This window comes from Schistocerca gregaria, chromosome 2 (assembly GCF_023897955.1).
Source record: "Schistocerca gregaria isolate iqSchGreg1 chromosome 2, iqSchGreg1.2, whole genome shotgun sequence".
NCBI classification, from domain to species: Eukaryota; Metazoa; Arthropoda; class Insecta; order Orthoptera; family Acrididae; genus Schistocerca; species Schistocerca gregaria.
In genome coordinates, this window is record NC_064921.1 from 115453654 (window position 1) to 115467629 (window position 13976).

The following is a 13976-nucleotide window of genomic DNA, read 5'->3' on the forward strand; positions in this document are numbered from 1 at the left end:
ACCCAAGAGGACGCCATCATCATTTAATCATACAGTAAAGCTGCATGCCCTCGGGAAAAATGACGGCCGTAGTTTCCCCTTGCTTTCAGCCGTTCGCAGTACCAGCACAGCAAAGCCGTTTTGGTTATTGCTACAAGGCCAGATCAGTCAATCATCCAGACTGTTGCCCTTGCAACTACTGAAAAGGCTGCTGCCCCTCTTCAGGAACCACACGTTTGTCTGGCCTCTCAACAGATACCCCTCCGTTGTGGTTGCACCTACGGTACTGCTATCTGTATCGCTGAGGCACGCAAGCCTCCCCACCACCGGCAAGGTCCATGGTTCATGGGGGGGCGAAGTTGGTTAAGAAACGTAATTTATCTGTAGAACAATTAGCTGCTGCATGGCACTTTGGGCCACTGAATTGACTATTCTGAACTTTCATATTTGGCGACCTCAGCTTAACTGACGGAACTGACGGACTGTTATGTCGATTTTGCTTTTCTCGTAGATGTTAAATAGAAAAGATTTTCTCATTGCTCATGATCATGAAAAAATTTGAGTTCCAGGCCGATCAAGGAAATGGATAATTTTCTTAATTTAGACGCAGTACTGTAGTAAACATAAAGCTAAAGCTAATGTGATAAATACTATCTAATCATAAGTCAGTTTAATAAGTCACAGCTGCAAAATACTAACGCGAATTCTTTACAGACGAATGGAAAAACTGGTAGATGCTGACCTCGGGGAGGATCAGTTTGGATTCCGTAGAAATGTTGGAACACGTAAGGCAATACTGACCTTACGAGTTATCTTAGGAGAAAGATTACGAAAAGGCAAAGCTACGTTTCTAGCATTTGTAGACTTAGAGAAAGCTTTTGACAATGATGACTGGAATAATCTCTTTCCAATTCTAAAGTTGGCAGGGGTAAAATACAGGGAGCGAAAGGCTATTTACAATTTGTACAGAAACCAGATGGCAGTTATTAGAGTCGACGGGAAGCAGTGGTTGGGAAAGGAGTGAGACAGGGTTGTAGCCTCTCCCCGATGTTATTCAATCTGTATATTGAGCAAGCAGTAAAGGAAACAAAAGAAAAATTTGGAGTAGGTATTAAAATTCATGGAGAAGAAGTAAAAACTTTGAGGTTCGCCGATGACATTGTAATTCTGTCAGAGACGGCAAAGGACTTGGAAGAGCAGTTGAACGGTGTCTTGAAAAGAGGATATAAGATGAACATCAACAAAAGCAAAACGAGGATAATGGAATGTAGTCAAATTAAATCGGGTGATGCTGAAGCAATTAGATTAGGAAATGAGACACTTAAAGTAGTAAAGGAGTTTCGCTATTTAGGAAGTAAAATAACTGATGATGGTCGAAGTAGAGAGGATATAAAATGTAGACTGGCAATGGCAAGGAAAGCGTTTCTGAAGAAGAGAAATTTGTTAACATCGAATATAGATTTATGTATCAGGAAGTCGTTTCTGAAAGTATTTGTTTGGAGTGTAGCCATGTATGGAAGTGAAACATGGACGATAAATAGTTTGGACAAGAAGAGAATAGAAGCTTTCGAAATGTGGTGCTACAGAAGAATGCTGAAGATTAGATGGGTAGATCACGTGACTAATGAGGAGGTATTGAATAGGATTGGGGAGAAGAGAAGTTTGTGGCACAACTTGACTAGAAGAAGGGATCGGTTGGTAGGACATGTTTTGAGGCATCAAGGGATCACAAATTTAGCATTGGAGGGCAGCGTGGAGGGTAAAAATCGTAGAGGGAGACCAAGAGATGAATACACTAAGCAGATTCAGAAGGATGTAGGTTGCAGTAGGTACTGGGAAATGAAGAAGCTTGCACAGGATAGAGTATCATGGAGAGCTGCATCAAACCAGTCTCAGGACTGAAGACGACAACAACAACAACAACAACAATTATAAGCATTAGCATCGTTTGTAAGTTGTGTCTCTCCACCATTTATCAGCATTGTAGATTAAAAATATGTGATTTATGTATGTCGAGCGATGAAATGAAAGAACAGCAAACACTCTAATCGACCATGATTATAGTCTACACCCATGTAGAATTTTGGAATTCCAGTGACAAAATGTTTGTCTATTACCAGTGTTGATATGATATGACTGTGAAAGAAAAATATAAAGTTACAAAACTAGCCAGTTTTACTTTGACAGCAAATATTGATTCATAATGAAGAGAATTCATAATATAAACCAGGGATCAAAATTCATTTTCAATTGCACCATTTTTACAGGCCATAATGACTAACAAGGTATGTAACGTACAAACACTTTTTATTTTCTGCTGTAGTTACAAAACATTGTAAGAAATATACAAAAAATTTCTGGTGGCACGTTCTGTTTAAGGTGACGGGTTCAGCTTCTGATGTTAGTGGCCGTATTTCCCGTAGCCTCCATAGCCTCCGGCAATGCCTCCAGAGTAGCCACCGCTGTAGCCACCACTGTAGCCACCGCTATAACCACCTCCGATGGCTCCTCCGTAGCCTCCACCGTAGCCTCCACCAATGCCGCCGCCGTAGCCGCCTCCGAGACCTCCGCCGACACCAGCTCCGCCTCCCACGACGACAGGTACCGGCTGGTTGACGACGACGGGCTGAGGTACTGGTACGGGGACTGGGCTAGGGATGCTCACGGGTACTGGGACTGGCCTCTGCACGGGGACAGGGTATGGCTGTGGGACGGGCACTGGTACCGGCCTGTTGACTGGCACCGTGACAGGAACCCTGACTGGTACTGGGACAGTACGCTGCACTGGTACTGGGTACGGCACGGGGACCTGCTTGGTGATGGCGATGTTGGTCACTTGAGCTCCTCCAACTGCAGAGCTGATGCCACCTCCATAGCCGCCTCCATAACCACCACCAAAGCCGCCCCCATAGCCGCCCCCATAACCACCGCTGCTGCCGCCGCTGCTGTAGCTGCTGGCTCCGATTCCGTGGTCGATATATCCGCCTCCACCATAGCTACCCAGGGAGCCAACCACTCCGCGTTTCTCTACCTGCTTCTCCTCGGCCAGAGCCAGTCCAAACAGAAACACGCACAGCTGAAAATGACAACAGGTCTGAACATTAATTTCAGTGCATAATTTCTTGCATTGTTTACAGCACTCATGACATGAAGGAGTAGCAATTTCTAATAAATTAATCCTCCAATAATGAACGTCTTCTGACAATAATATTGTCTCCTGCTACATAAAACAAAGACTTTTCAACGTAATACTAATAGCACTTGTTGAGTATTTTTTCTAGATTTATTATATTTCAAGATATTTCAATTTATTCTTTATATGAACAGGCTATCACATTCACTACTTGCAATACTAATGGCTGACAGTTCTCTCTCTCTGTCTCTCTCTCTCTCTCTCTCTCTCTCTCTCTCTCTCTCTCCCTCTCTCTCTCTCTCTCTCTCTCTCACACACACACCCACACACACACACACACACACACACACACACACATATATATATATATATATATATATATATATATATATATATATATATATATATATATACAAAAACACACCAACACACATGTAGACAAAGCACTGCAGCATCAGTGAATATTTGCCATTTAACAGTGTTTGCAACACTGGTTGAAGACAAACAATAATATTGCTTGCTTGTAAGTATTTATAATAGGGAAGTCTATAATGACATTCTACTACAGCATGGTCCAATCCAACAAGCCTGAATGAAGATTAAATCGTTAAATCTTACTCCCTATAAGGCCTGTCCGATAACGGCATTTACGGTAAATAGAACCACCAAAATATGCTTTTCACCTCTTTCACTTAAGTTCTGTATTCATTAGTGATAACGTTAATAGTTTCGTGCACAATTACAAAAAAGTATCTCAGCCTACATATTTAATTTTATTTTCTAAAAAAGCAAGGGGCAGTAATTAAATAGGGGCTCTACTAATATTGGAGTGGCCCGCTCTTTGTCCCCTAAGAATACCATCTAATGGAAAAGAAACCTACTCTTGATACATTACAAACTAAAATTGGTTATTTATTAGTGGGTTCAATCGCTTGTTGCTATAATTGCTAACACAGAAATTGTAATGTAGACGTAAAACTGAATCGGTTCACATGAAAACACGATCTCCTGATTATGATGCGTGATGAACATCAGCAGGTTGTCAGCTGAATACGACATTACCATAAAGAAATGTGGTTCTTCAAATGAATCAGTTCTTTAAAATACTGCAATGTCTCCTTGCGTTGCACTGTAAAAACAACAATCTTCACAAGACGATGTCGGTCATCAAATGCATCGAAAAGACTAACATGATTTCTATGCGAGTTCTATGACTCATTTACTTTACTTGTTACTGCTGCTTCAGAACATGTTTTTTTTTTTCATCATCAGCTACCAAATACTTGCGGACAGACTACGATGAGGTATGGACTCTTATTTTTTCTCGGTGTTACGGACTACAGCTACAACCAAAAATTGCTGGGGAGTTATTTAGCAGTAAACTGTGATAAGAATCAGAGTATTTCCATTCAATGCTATTTTTTTAATACACTGAAGAAAACAAGGGATCATACTATTTCTAGTACTGGTACTTAGAAATTTTATTCTGCACCTGCTACTTGGTAAACGTGTTTAACATCATCAGAAGGAGTTCTCGAACAGTATGTTCGAATCGAGAAACCACTCACCAGGATCCTCATTGCTGCTGTTGGAGATGGTACAGATGGAGCAGGCAATGACTGATGCCACTGTAAGGTTTCCTTGCAGCTTATATACAGCTTCTACAGCTTCCATCGCCCCCCCCCCCCCCCCCTCGTTGGCAATCAGCCAGGTGTGACGCGCTTTCTCAGAGCGTTACTGCAATTTGCGTAGCATGATGGTGGGGTTAGAGGGGCACGGTCCGTTCGACGCCGTAAAGAACAAGATTAAATGTCCAGAATCACATAGACGTCGGTTAAGAAGGTTTTACAAATAACTGGAAATTTGTAAGGTACATATTTCTTTGCATCAATACAGCTGTCCAGATAAAACATTTTACAACTATTGCATCCCAGAGTCATTTATTTGTCTGTAAAGACATTTCCTTCTTTCAACAACGCTCCACTAAGAAAGTTATATCGTGTGTATGTAAAGTTACATTATAAGCATTTTTAGAGTTGTTTCAGAACTATTAAATGACACCTGCCGAACGATTATTGTTATGTTACCTAACTTTTGGACTTGAGTGTTAAAATACATTAAAAATATGTTACGCAATATTTGGATTTTAATGGGCGTTTTACACATATTGACTTCTTTTATTCGGGTGGCTGAATATATATAAGCTCCTAACGTACGAACTCGTTGGGTAAGTTGGTTATCCACTTTCCTGAGGTTTCAGTGAATCTGGTTCCTTTCAACGTTATATAGTCATTAAAATGTAGAAAGAAAGTGTGCATGTGAATTCTAGGAAGATGTTTTGAACATCATATTTAAATAGCATATGGTAAAACGTAAGACAGAAAAGTAGTTCATCAACTACGAGAATTTGGTAAAATGAAATAATGTTGATTAAAATATCATTCGTTATAAACGACTACATTTGATACTCTGTATGTGGTACATGTCGCACAGGCGCTGTATTCCGTTGAACTAATGAGATATTGGGCGTTAATTTCCTTTTGTGTAAAATATTCATTGGAACAACTCATGTGATGATTTTGACAGTTATATCTGTTATGTTAATTGGGGCCACCGGCTTTCAAAGGAAACTGTTGTAATGAATAAGTTCAAATAAAATAAATCTTATTTTAAAATTATCTACATTTTATAGCAAAATTGTAGGAGTAGTGAATGAATGGTAATAATAAGTGTTTGCCTCGAGTATTAATAAAGACCAGTAAATCCTCACCCTCGATTGTTTAAGGCATAGAACTTTTACGTGTAGAAGTCACACCTGCCAAAGTGTCATAGAATGATATAATTTTTCAGGTGCATTCTGTGGTACATGTGGCTACTATCTGCAAAATGTGTTCCGAGTAAACTTAGTAGCACAAAATAATAAACTGAAATATCATACCTGAAATTGCAATTTTGCTACAGTAATAGTAAAACTTTATTGACCAATAAACTTAGACTTTATTCATTTTCATCATTCTTTTTTTTGGAGGGGTAAAGTCGCTAAATGCTCTCAGTCTCAAATACTATATCAATATGATCTGGTTTATTTGCGCTCTGTCAGTTTCACTGACTCAAGACATATAAACAGTTTCTGACAGTAATTGTTAACCTACTGTGTCAAAAGTTTAACATAAGGGTTAGGTTGATTAGGGAAGGATGTTGGCCGTGCCCTGTCAAAGGAACCATCCCGCCATTCGCCTGAAGCGATTTTGGGAAATCACGGAAAACCTAAATCAGGAAGGCCGGACGCGGGATCGAACCGTCGTCCTCCCGATTGCGAGTCCAGTGTGCCAACCACTGCGCCACATCGCTCGGTTTACCATAAGACTAAAGCTCTTAATGAGAAAATGGCAGCATTTTAAATTTTTTAATTCTGTCGGTAATTGAATGGAATACTTAAAATTAAATTTTTGTAGCCCCTGAGGGCATTAGAATGGCAACTTGCAGTGGGGACTCTGCCGCAGCTTAGGGAATTTATGGTAAATTCTATGGGAGCAAACTGCTGAGGTCATCGGTCCCTAGGCTTAGACGACACTTAATCTAACTTAACCTAACTTACGCTAAGGACAACACACTCACCTATGCTCGAGAAAGGACTCGAACCTCCGACAGGAGCAACTGCGCGAATCGTGGCAAGGCGCAGAAGACCGCACGGCTATCCCGCTCGGCCCGCTGCTTAGGCGTATAGTAATACAGGTTTTGTAATTCAACTGACGCATATATTTCTAGTAAACCAAATTTATGACATCGACTACGGCAGGCATGGACAACCTTTGGTGACACTCGTGCCTGATTCTTGAACTCGCGTATCGTATCGTCACACGACGCGACAGTAGCGCTCATAGCTCCCTAGCTCTTAAAGTAATAACTAATAACGCTAATGCTTGTGGGTTACTGAACCGATATCAATTCCAACCCTTCACCGACACGCCACAGCAGCAATTTATACCTCAATACATACTTTTTGAGAGTACGTTCGATTTATGTTCAACACATCTTCAGATTTTTACATTTATTGACTAGTCGAAAAAACTGATTCTTCACCGACAGTGTTTTACAATACCTGATTTAAAAACCTCCATTGGTAAATTGTGCTACGCCGTTAGCGAAGAAACAATCTTCGCGGCAGGTAAAGAAATGTAAGTGAATGAAGATAGGCTCAAAAGTGGTTCAAATGGCTTTGAGCACTATGGGACTTAACTTTTGAGGTTATCAGTCCCCTGCAACTTTAGAACTAATTAAACCTAATTAACCTAAGGACATCACACACACCAATGCCCGAGGCAGGATTCGAACCTGCGACTGTAGCGATTGCGCGGCTCCAGACTGAAGCGCCTAGAACCGCGCGGTCACCCAGCCGGCAGATGACAGGCATCTCGAAATGTCTTCATGGAGAAATGAACGCCCATGAGAGCAACTGGATGCATCTAATTCGTCACAAATTGAGATCAGTTTCAACAATTAAAATGTGCTGACACGTCCACAACGGACAATAATAGTTAATGAACGAAATAAAATGATGGCATTACTGGCCCTGAATCACCGCAAATCGTTTCAGTTGACACCACATTGAGCGACTTGCGTGTCTATGATGGTGAAATGATGATGAGGACAATACAACACGCAGCCGGCGAACGGAGAAAATTACGGACGTGGACTCATCCAAGTGGACGGACATTGTTAACACGAGAAAGGTTAGAAAAAGAAAACACGACAAAGAGATAGATAATTTAAGTCGACAAGCAGTGGAGTAACTTAGCGATTTTTGGATTTAGGCAGCTCATTCGCTGTTTGAAAGTTACTGTGTTAATATCCACAAAAACTATTCCCAAAATTATTTAAAACATTTGTCCTAAAGTACTTATGATGACTGATCCAATAGGCATGAGTTGTTACTGCATTGGAGAGAGACCTGATGCGCAGCAAATTTTCTTTGCCACGTTTGGCCCATGTGATATAGTACAGAACGGTATTTCCATGTTAGAGACTTTGAGTCACTACACGGAAACATTTTTTTTCGTCACCAACTGCATGGAAAATTACCGCCTCCCGCTACAGTGTCCTCTTCCTTCTAGGTCTCTCCCCGGTCGAGAGTGTCACGCTGAAATAACCCATGTTCCCTAGGACGAGATCAATGGCTTCAAATTATTTTCCAGTCGGGGTACCTTCGTCCTAGAAATCTCTCCCATTAAAAACGGTGAGCGCCAGCGCCGTTGCCGTCAGCTATTCCGTACATCAATAGGGCATCTGCCACCGCTGCATTTGTGTACACTAACGAGCCAAGTTTGTGATTATACATACGTAGTACCTCGTGTGCTAGGAACTGTCGTACTGACCGTTGTAAAAGTTGAAGTTACGTTTAAAGAAGCCAAAACACTGACAGCACACAACGTAACCAGACGTCACCAGGAGTACTTATTCCCCATGGTTCTTGGCGTGTTTCCAATGATTAATGAGTTGGAGAAGATGAACTGTTACGTGGAAACCAGGCATTTCCAGGCCCACGTTCATATAATGTCTTCGTCTACATGTGAGGAATGTGTCTTGCAAATTGTACCGTACGTTATTGTTACACGAAATTGAAGCTGTCAGACGTTGACCACTTGTAACACAATACGATATTGTTTCATTCAACCTCTTTATGGGCATTGTATTGTGTCTGCCCGACCTTCTGCACATCGTAATTTGCAGCACGCTACATCGCTAGATAAAAAGCTACACTAGACTCGGTTCGAGTCCACGTGGCGGATTAATGGCCGTGAGTGGTGTAGTGGTCATCAAGAAAGTGTTTTTCACGTGGCTTCGCACGTCCTTTTAAGCTAATTCCCATCTCGTCCCCACAATTCGGGTCAGAAAATACAAATATATTCGTCTTAGGTAACGGACTACTGCCGGGAGGAAGAGCATAAGACGACAATGTTAAGTAATAATAAATTTGCTAAATCTTGAGTGCTGTGAATCCCATGTTAGACGAGCTTGACGAAAATAAGTAGAAAATATGGCGTCTATACATATTTTAATACAGCTGATGTTCAGTTCAACATGTTGCTATACTGTTGCTTTATCGACGAAAATCGACATCAGACAATCTGATAGAACTCACGGCGTTACATGATAAATCATTTGTGTAATATTGGATCATTAGTGGTCAGACTTCGATCCTCTTGACCATTTGGCGTCCAGTATAACATACTGGTGCCATTAGTCGAAAATTCTTTTATTTGGTCAAATAACTGTTTTTCATCGAACCCCTGGTGCTGGGTTGTACAGGAACTTCTTTGGATTCATGGATGGTACTACGTTTGAACCGTGCTGTGTACCGCAGTACATTGCATATGGCTTCAGGTGTTCACCTGAGTCATAACATGTTCCTCTTCGATATGCATTGTGTACAATAAACACTTTGACCTCGCTTCTAGGGTCTTCTTCAGAATATATTGGTGTCTCCTTTATTTAAGAAGGTCCGAGGAGATGGATCGAACTGTCCATCGATAAGAATCAATTTTAAAGAGGAACAACTTAAGATAATTTATACCAGAGGCAACAGCCATGAAGCGTTGCAGAATTACATACTTCCTACGAAAAAATACTTAGGTTTCGTGAGGTGTATAGAAATCAGAGCAGGCGTTGGTACATATGAGACCTTTTTCAAGTTGTTAATTATTTGGGAAACAAAACTGACTAAACTGCTAAATAGAATGTCCTTAATTATTACGATTTTTCGGCTACTGCCATCATAAGATATAAAAAAATCTGAACTCCCGAAACAAGGTTCAGTCTCAGTATTAAAATATGGGCGTCAAGATTAGGTATTTGTTCCCAAGTTCAGAGTTTCTGATATATGATGATGGCAGTAGCCGAAACGTCGTAATAAATAAAGACATTTAATCGGTTTTATCCACAAAATATTCATGTTTGTCACGGACTCATTATGGAAATTTGTTTCCTTTATTAATAGTTGTTAACTTATTTATAACTACTTACGAGAGCAACAGGAATGATTCAACGCTAATTTGTAGCTAGCTTTATTGAGCTAGCTTTATTGAGTGGGAACAAATTTTATGAACACATTTATATGTCGATTCCAGCCAAGACGAAATAAGTTTTAAGTTTTGATTTTGATCACCAAATTTGTTTGAAAATTTAGTGGGCTGGTACGTTACAGATAAAATATACGAAATCTGAGAACTTATACCGAAAACGTAATTTATTAAAAATTGCGTAACGTCTCGTTTAAATGCAGTACTCCCATTTGTCTTGCCCCTGTGCACATACAATTTGTTAGCCTTTTCAGGACCACAGCAGGCTAAATTATTAGCGCCGGTCTGCTACACATTGATGGCATAGGATATGTTCTCCGGTATTTCGTGCAGTGCACGCATAGTCCAGTCAATGTTAAGGGACAGGTTTGTAGTTTTTTGACAAGCGTGCTGCATGTTTTCGAGGGTTTTGCATCCTAATTCTCAAAGTTCCATTAAATTTCAGTCCAGAAATGCGTCAAAAGTGGGAAAAACTACGAAAAGATCGGAGTTTTTTATTTTTTTCTTGGAGACGACGAAATTTTTTGAAAAATTACCACGTATATGAAAATAAAGAGAATAAAGTTTCTTAGTAAATAGAGCTGAGTGACATTTTTGTCACACAAAACGTGTGGAGTGTAGCAACTGTTAAAGTTAGTATACTTTCGGGCGCCACCAACAAAATCCACCTCCTCGTCCCCCAGGATGCTACGACGTTCATTCAAAAGGTAAAATAATAGCTTTCATCACTCCTTCAATTAAAAAATGGTCAAATAACATACAGATGATATAATAATTGTACCTTATTTGGTATTTGTTAGTGAAATTTAAAAGAAGTTTCATCGTCTTTGTTCACAACCAAATGATTCGTCTGCAAAATGAGCATCAATATGTGTATGTTACAGCTAAGTAACGACTAATTTCAGTTCATGCCAGATAAAAAGTGGTTCAATTGGCTCTGAGCACTATGGGACTTAACATCTGAGGTCATCAGTCCACTAGAACATAGAACTAGTTAAACCTAACTAACCTAAGGACATCACACACATCCATGCCCGAGGCAGGATTCGAACCTGCGACCGTAGAAGTCGCGCGGTTCCAGACTGCAGCACGTAGAACCGCTCGGCCACACTGGCTTGCCGGGGGAAGTTGGTTTGAATGTTTGGGTCGCTGTTTGACAGATAAAGCGGCGCATTTGATACTAAGCGTTAAGTTTATTCTGCATTGTTTTAACTTTTTTAATGTTGGTAACACTTGCTAGTGACTGGAGTTCCGAACTGTGACCTATTGCTCGTAATACTACGGTTCTGGGTGATTTTTGACTTCACAGTGAGGCCGTTCGCTTTGAGTAACGGATACAGTTGGTAGATAAATTGTGAAACTTCGTTATATATTTGTGTGGTATGATAATGTAAACATGAGGCGGTCGTTGCTACTTACACTGGCAAATACGCTGATGAGCAACATTATTATTATGACCATATGCCTAATAGCGTACTCGATCACATATGGAACTCAATACAACAGCCATTCTGTGTGGCACAGATTAAAGAATTCTTGGAGGTATGTGGAACGAGATCTGTCAGTAAATCATCAGTCACATTGTGGTTTGGAAACTGGCGACCGATAGCTTCCCAGATGTGTTCCATTGTTTTCAGTTTAGGCACATTTGGTGGTCAATGCATGGAAGTTCCATAATGCTCCTTATGAAGCTGTGTGATAAGGATCGCGGTTCATCCGATCAGGTGACGCGTTTCCATTTTTCCACGGTCCACTGCAATCATAATTGTGGAGGCCTTTGGATCAACATGGGAACACTTACGGGTTGTCTGCTCAGGATCCTCATGTTCAACAATGTGCACTGAACGGTGTGCTAGGAATCACTGGTGCCTGTACCAGCACTATATTCTGTTGAAGTCTGCCACAAATCGCTGCCTATCTTCTTCACAGAGAGGGCGAGCCTGCTACAGCCTGTGACGAGATGTGAGTATGCAACATCTTGTTGCCTGCTCATGGTTTCATCCTTCCTCAGGACAGTAGCACACCAACAGCAGACAAGCTTCGCCCTTCCCAACATTCTTCTTTCCAGGCAACGGTCAGTAACAATCTGCCCTTTGTCAAAAGTCGCTTATGGCAGTGGATTTTACCATCGGCGGTTCGTGTCGTCGATAGAGTGGTTCACCAACCGTCTCTCCTCCTCTTATACAGGGTAGTCAGAACTGTCTGAAAAGCTTGTAAGGGTGTTGCAGGATAGGTTTTGCTGAGAAACAGTTGTTAAGGAAAAAGTTCGATACGTTTCCACGTTTCCCATTTAATTAACACTGAAGTTAGCCAATCAGGCCGTTGGGGGTGCAAATTCAAGCGGTCCGCCAGGTTCAATTAGTGTCACTTGTTCTCACAGAGTAGTTGACAGCGCACGAGACTTTTCAGCCTCCGTCTCGGGTTCGATCCTTATTACCGTCCCATACCCAATGTTTGTGCTGCTCAATAATTCGGTTCTAGGCAACCAAACGAAGAACAGCTTTGGCGACACCTGTTCTAACGGGCCGCTTGAATTTGCGCAACGGTGCAACGTATCGAATCTTTCTCTTAACAATTATGACTCTTCACAACCTACCCTACAATACCCCCTACAAGTCTTTCAGACTATTTCTGACCACCCTGTATAATTTCTTAGAGCGTTACGTCCCCGCACCAGGCGGCATTCAGTTTCACGTTGAGTGGTGGTCATAGTATTTGTCGTATCAGTGTATGCCGTCTTTACCAAACAAATGTGGTATTGTACTGTATCTTTTGCTACTAATATAAATTCAGCAACGAAGATATTGTACGCACATGTTACAGTTGAGAGTAAGGTGAAGAAATATATCACACTCGACCTGCTGAAAAAAGACCTAGTTTCTAAAATATTAACAGCATGCCTCAAAAAATGTGGTAGACAAAGCGAAAGACAGAGAAAAACAAGTATTTAGAGCCCAGTGAGATGAAGCTTCTAACCGTTTCTGCGTACTGTGGAACCCGCCCAGCTGTGTCTATAATTTGCACAAGACACCCATTTTGTCATGTTGTCAGATCTGCCTTTGCGAATTACGAAGGGTGTTTGTCTTTTAGAATCTTGTTAGGATTCCCAGACTCACATAATTTTTCTGTAATGTGGACTTGCTCGGTATGGACGCAACATCGATAGGTGAACATTTCAGAACAATAATTTTCGACAATATACTAGAAAGAGTACCACCACAGCTATATCTTGACAATGTCTTTATTGTCGACATGACTAGTTTCGGCTGCACCTTACCGTCATTTTCAGGTCCCACTATTACCAAAAAATATTACATTTCCTTGGCGCATCTATTGTGGAGTCCTTGTTACTAGTGCATGTGGATATCCTCAGGAGTCTTACTCCGTGTCGTGTCGTCCCTAATGGAATCTCATGTACGTAAGCACTTTGGCGGTAATATGCCGCCGAAACTAGTCATGTGAGACAGTAAAGGCATTCTCAAGATAGAGCTGTCATGGTACTCTTTCTCATATATATCATTAGCTGAAGTCCCTTGCCCATTCAGTAGGAAGGACATCCATAAATTTTCGGCAAGTTTTCATACAAAATGTTAGTTTTTCAGAATGAATTTCATTATCATGGTAAATGTATAATGTTCCTCTCTGTTTCGTCAAGGATGAGATTTTTCATCTTTGCAAAAGTAATGAAATTGTTTTCATGCAAACCACCGGCAAACGAATGACGAATAATGGTGCCACATCTCACCATATGACTGTACGTCATTCTCGAAAATGATCGTTTTGGT

The 13976-nt window shown here is 40.9% G+C and overlaps 1 protein-coding gene across 13 annotated transcripts in view; it reads right to left on the minus strand.

Annotated features, from left to right (window-relative positions):
* LOC126336460 (uncharacterized) overlaps positions 1 to 4733 on the minus strand; it is a 231731-nt gene extending 226998 nt beyond the window's left edge. For 6 of the 13 annotated variants that reach the window (XM_050000188.1, XM_050000196.1, XM_050000197.1 and 3 more), the window contains exon 1: positions 4681 to 4731. In XM_050000188.1, coding sequence (XP_049856145.1) covers positions 4681 to 4692 — 12 coding nt within the window. In that variant the 5' untranslated portion in view covers positions 4693 to 4731. Of the gene's footprint in view, positions 1 to 2475; positions 3056 to 4680 lie in introns of all 13 variants that reach the window. The other 7 variants (XM_050000184.1, XM_050000174.1, XM_050000183.1 and 4 more) reach the window with 5 other exon arrangements.
* Positions 4734 to 13976: the final 9243 nt, after the last annotated feature.